The 3,326-nt window shown below is 50.5% G+C and overlaps 1 protein-coding gene across 1 annotated transcript in view; it reads left to right on the forward strand.

The window, feature by feature from the left end:
• LOC108801165 (semaphorin-3F-like) overlaps positions 1–3,326 on the forward strand; it is a 25,912-nt gene that overhangs the window by 9,558 nt on the left and 13,028 nt on the right. Inside the window, exons 6-9 of the mRNA XM_018573096.1 lie at positions 251–370; positions 488–627; positions 2,968–3,082; positions 3,177–3,246. Coding sequence (XP_018428598.1) covers positions 251–370; positions 488–627; positions 2,968–3,082; positions 3,177–3,246 — 445 coding nt within the window. The remainder of the gene's footprint in view (positions 1–250; positions 371–487; positions 628–2,967; positions 3,083–3,176; positions 3,247–3,326) is intronic.

Below are 3,326 nucleotides of genomic sequence, written 5' to 3' on the forward strand. Positions count from 1 at the left end.
CTTTCGTTACAATCTAAGGTCGAGACTCTCTAATTAATCAGGAGCAGCTGTTGGGACAAGTGCCAGCCAGATAACTGTCGGTCAGAGCGTTCACTGATCAACAGAGCTGGGCTCGCTCTCATACCGCTCTGATCCGGCCAAGTCAAACCTTTTCATGAGTGTATCGAAAAGACGACCCAACAGTTGTGACCCTCAGGTGGGTTTCAGGAACCTTGAACTTAGATAATGACCTCTGACCTCTTTTCTTCAGATGAGGAACTCTACTCCGGTGTCTACATTGACTTTATGGGCACGGACGCGGCAATTTTCCGGGCGATGGGCAAGAAGGCAGCCATGAGAACTGACCAGTATAACTCCCGCTGGCTTAATGGTGAGTTCATACCTCATGCCGGGGCATTACAAATCTCCAGCGTGGCCACATGATGAATTATGTATATAGTCCGGCGTCTGGTGTCTTCGCTAAAGCCTGTTGTTTTTCCCGTCGCAGACCCCGCTTTTGTCCACGTGCAGCTGATCCCGGACAGCGCTGAGCGAAATGATGACAAATTGTATTTCTTCTTCCGGGAAAAGTCCACCGATGCCCCTCACAGCCCCACCATCCATTCCCGTATCGGACGAGTCTGCTTGGTGAGTAAGAAGGCATCTACTGGTGGGATCTCCTGATGCTACGGCGACATGTCGCGTGAAAGACATGGCGCCAGACTTTGCACATGTGCAGATGGAGATCTCGTGCCATGTTTGTCACAATACTCTTGCCATATTGATGGGAGGACTCCACCCCAAGCCTCCCAGTCTGCAGGACTGTAGGATCTGAACTCACGCAAGATCTCCCAATGCTATGACATCACGTAATGTCATTGACATGGCGCCAGATCTCGCACATGCTCAGATGGAGACTTTGCTCCATGTCTTTCATATAACATATTGTCATAGTTGTGGGAAATCTCATGAAAGTTCGCCACCTATGGCTCTGCAGCCTTCTGGGATGCGTGGCATGTATATCAGGACGCTGCGGGTGGGGGAGCGCCTATGTCAGCATCCAGAAAACGGAATTTACAAAAGGGGGGAATAGTAAACAAATGAGTTAAGAGGAAATAAAAGAGCCGGAGTTGTAAATTTGGTGGACGATCCGCTCGGTTATTTTGTAACGTCTGCGTTCTCCCGTATCTCTTTCACACAATATCGTGCCCCCGTTCCATCCACATCACCTCAGTTGCCCTGCCCATCCACCATTCATGCACTAACATGATTTCACAAAGAATTCCTCCTTCTGCCAAATGGCGTCTGTATTCTTCCAAAATCAATTCTCTCCACTCATTTCACACGTTGGTGGGTTTTTTTTCTTCACTCAATAGAGCATACATGGATTCAATTTGTAGATGGAGAACCCCGACCCCTACCCCCCCCGCCGCCTGAGTTAATACACAAATACTAAAATGGGATTTCGGGGAATTTCTGATAGCCGACGCTTTCTAGCAAGTCTTGTAAAGGGGGAACTGTGACATCAATTACAGAGCTGGAACGATATTGATCGTGGAGCTGGATTGGGCTCATCAATGGATAATGGTTAAAGGAGAACTATGGGGTCATGGCTTTTCCCCATAGTTCTCCTAAGGTCTCGTTCACACCTAGGCGTATTGCATATGCGCGTCTGTCGCGCGACCGTCGCGTGTTTTTTTACCGCGATTCGCGCGCGTTTCCGAAGGCTACTTGGCTGTATCCCAATGGAAACGCGCAACAAAACGGCCCAAAGTAGTAGCTGTACCTTTTCAGGCGTGGGACGTTTTGTAGCGCGTTAGGGACGGGCGGAAATACGCCGAGGTGGGAACGAGACCATTGAATACAATGGGATTTATATTTTTGAGCGTTTTGTAGAGCGTTCGTCGAGCGTAGAACGCGCTACAAAACGTTCAGGTGTGAACGAGGGCTAAGGGTAACGGGAGGACACAAGCTAGCGTCCTCCCGTCACGCAAAGCTCAGTATATAGGGAGCTGTAGCTCGTGGTATACTGAGCTGCCGCAGCCGGAGTGGGTCCCGACAATTCTGTCTGGATCCACCCAGCTGCGTGAGTGACAGTTGGCTCCTCCTATCTAGAGGCAGAGCCAGCTGTACCCGCCCCCTCCCCCGTCTGTACCGCCAGTCAGCGCTGGAGGATCGGACAGGGGAGGAGGGGGAATCCCTGCAGGGAGCTGTGAGTCACGGCTCTCTGCAGGTATAGATCGAGAAGTGAGCCAGCGACGGTATGTGTTCCCTCACTTCCCGATCTACTGAGCCGACCTGTGACAGTCTCATTGTTTATAAATGTATTGTTGTGACTAAAGCTGAGTGCACCCAGAAAGAAATACTTAAATCAAATTAGGAAAGGAAATAGTTTTAAAAATATTTTTAAAAAAGTGTAAAAATAAGTAATGGCTCCTCCCACAGCCCTCAGGAACCATTAAAGGAGAACTATGAGGTCAGGGCTTTTCCCCATAGTTCTCCTAAGGGTAACGGGAAGACACAAACTAGCGCCCTCCCGTCACCCAAAGCTCAGTGAGGTATACTGAGACGCCACAGCTGGGATGGATCCCGACATTGCTGTCGATCCACCCAGCTGCGGGATTGACAGCTGGCTCTGCCTATCCAGAGGCAGAGCCAGTTGTGCCCGCCCCCTCCCCCGTCCGTTCCGCCAGTCAGCCAGGAACTGACAGTCACGGCTCTCTGCAGGGATAGATCGAGAGGTGAGCGAGCGCCGGTATGTGTTCCCTCACCTCCCGATCTATTGAGCCGACCTGTGACAGTCTCATTGTCACACGTCGGCTCCCCCCCCCCTCATACTTCTCCTTTAAAAGCCCTTTGCACCCTTACGGACCGCCCAACATCACCTTAATTTTGCCTCCCCCGCAGACTCCAGTCCGGGGACTCCAGCAAAGTGAAATCTCACAATTTGTCTCCATTTGTCTTTTTCAATGAACTGAACTGTTACAGAACGACGACGGTGGTCACTGCTGCCTGGTGAACAAATGGAGTACGTTCCTGAAAGCGCGGCTCATTTGCTCCGTGCCCGGCGCGGATGGGATAGAGACACATTTTGATGAACTGCGTATGTAGCGTTCCGGGGTGAAAGTTTTGTTTTGGGGGGTTTTTTTGTTTTGGTTTTTTTTCTGCTTTATGTAACTCATTCGAATCTCTTACAGAGGACGTCTTCATCCAGCAGACACAGGACAGTAAGAACCCCGTCATCTACGCCGTCTTCTCTGCTTCCGGGTATGCTCGCCGTTCTCTCCATTCGGATCTTTCCTCTGGCTTTCACCGGAGGTTTCTTCTTTTCTGACCGTCGGTCCTTT

This window comes from Nanorana parkeri, unplaced genomic scaffold (genome assembly GCF_000935625.1).
Source record: "Nanorana parkeri isolate BGI_ZX_2015 unplaced genomic scaffold, ASM93562v1 scaffold2236, whole genome shotgun sequence".
Lineage (NCBI taxonomy): Eukaryota > Metazoa > Chordata > Amphibia > Anura > Dicroglossidae > Nanorana > Nanorana parkeri.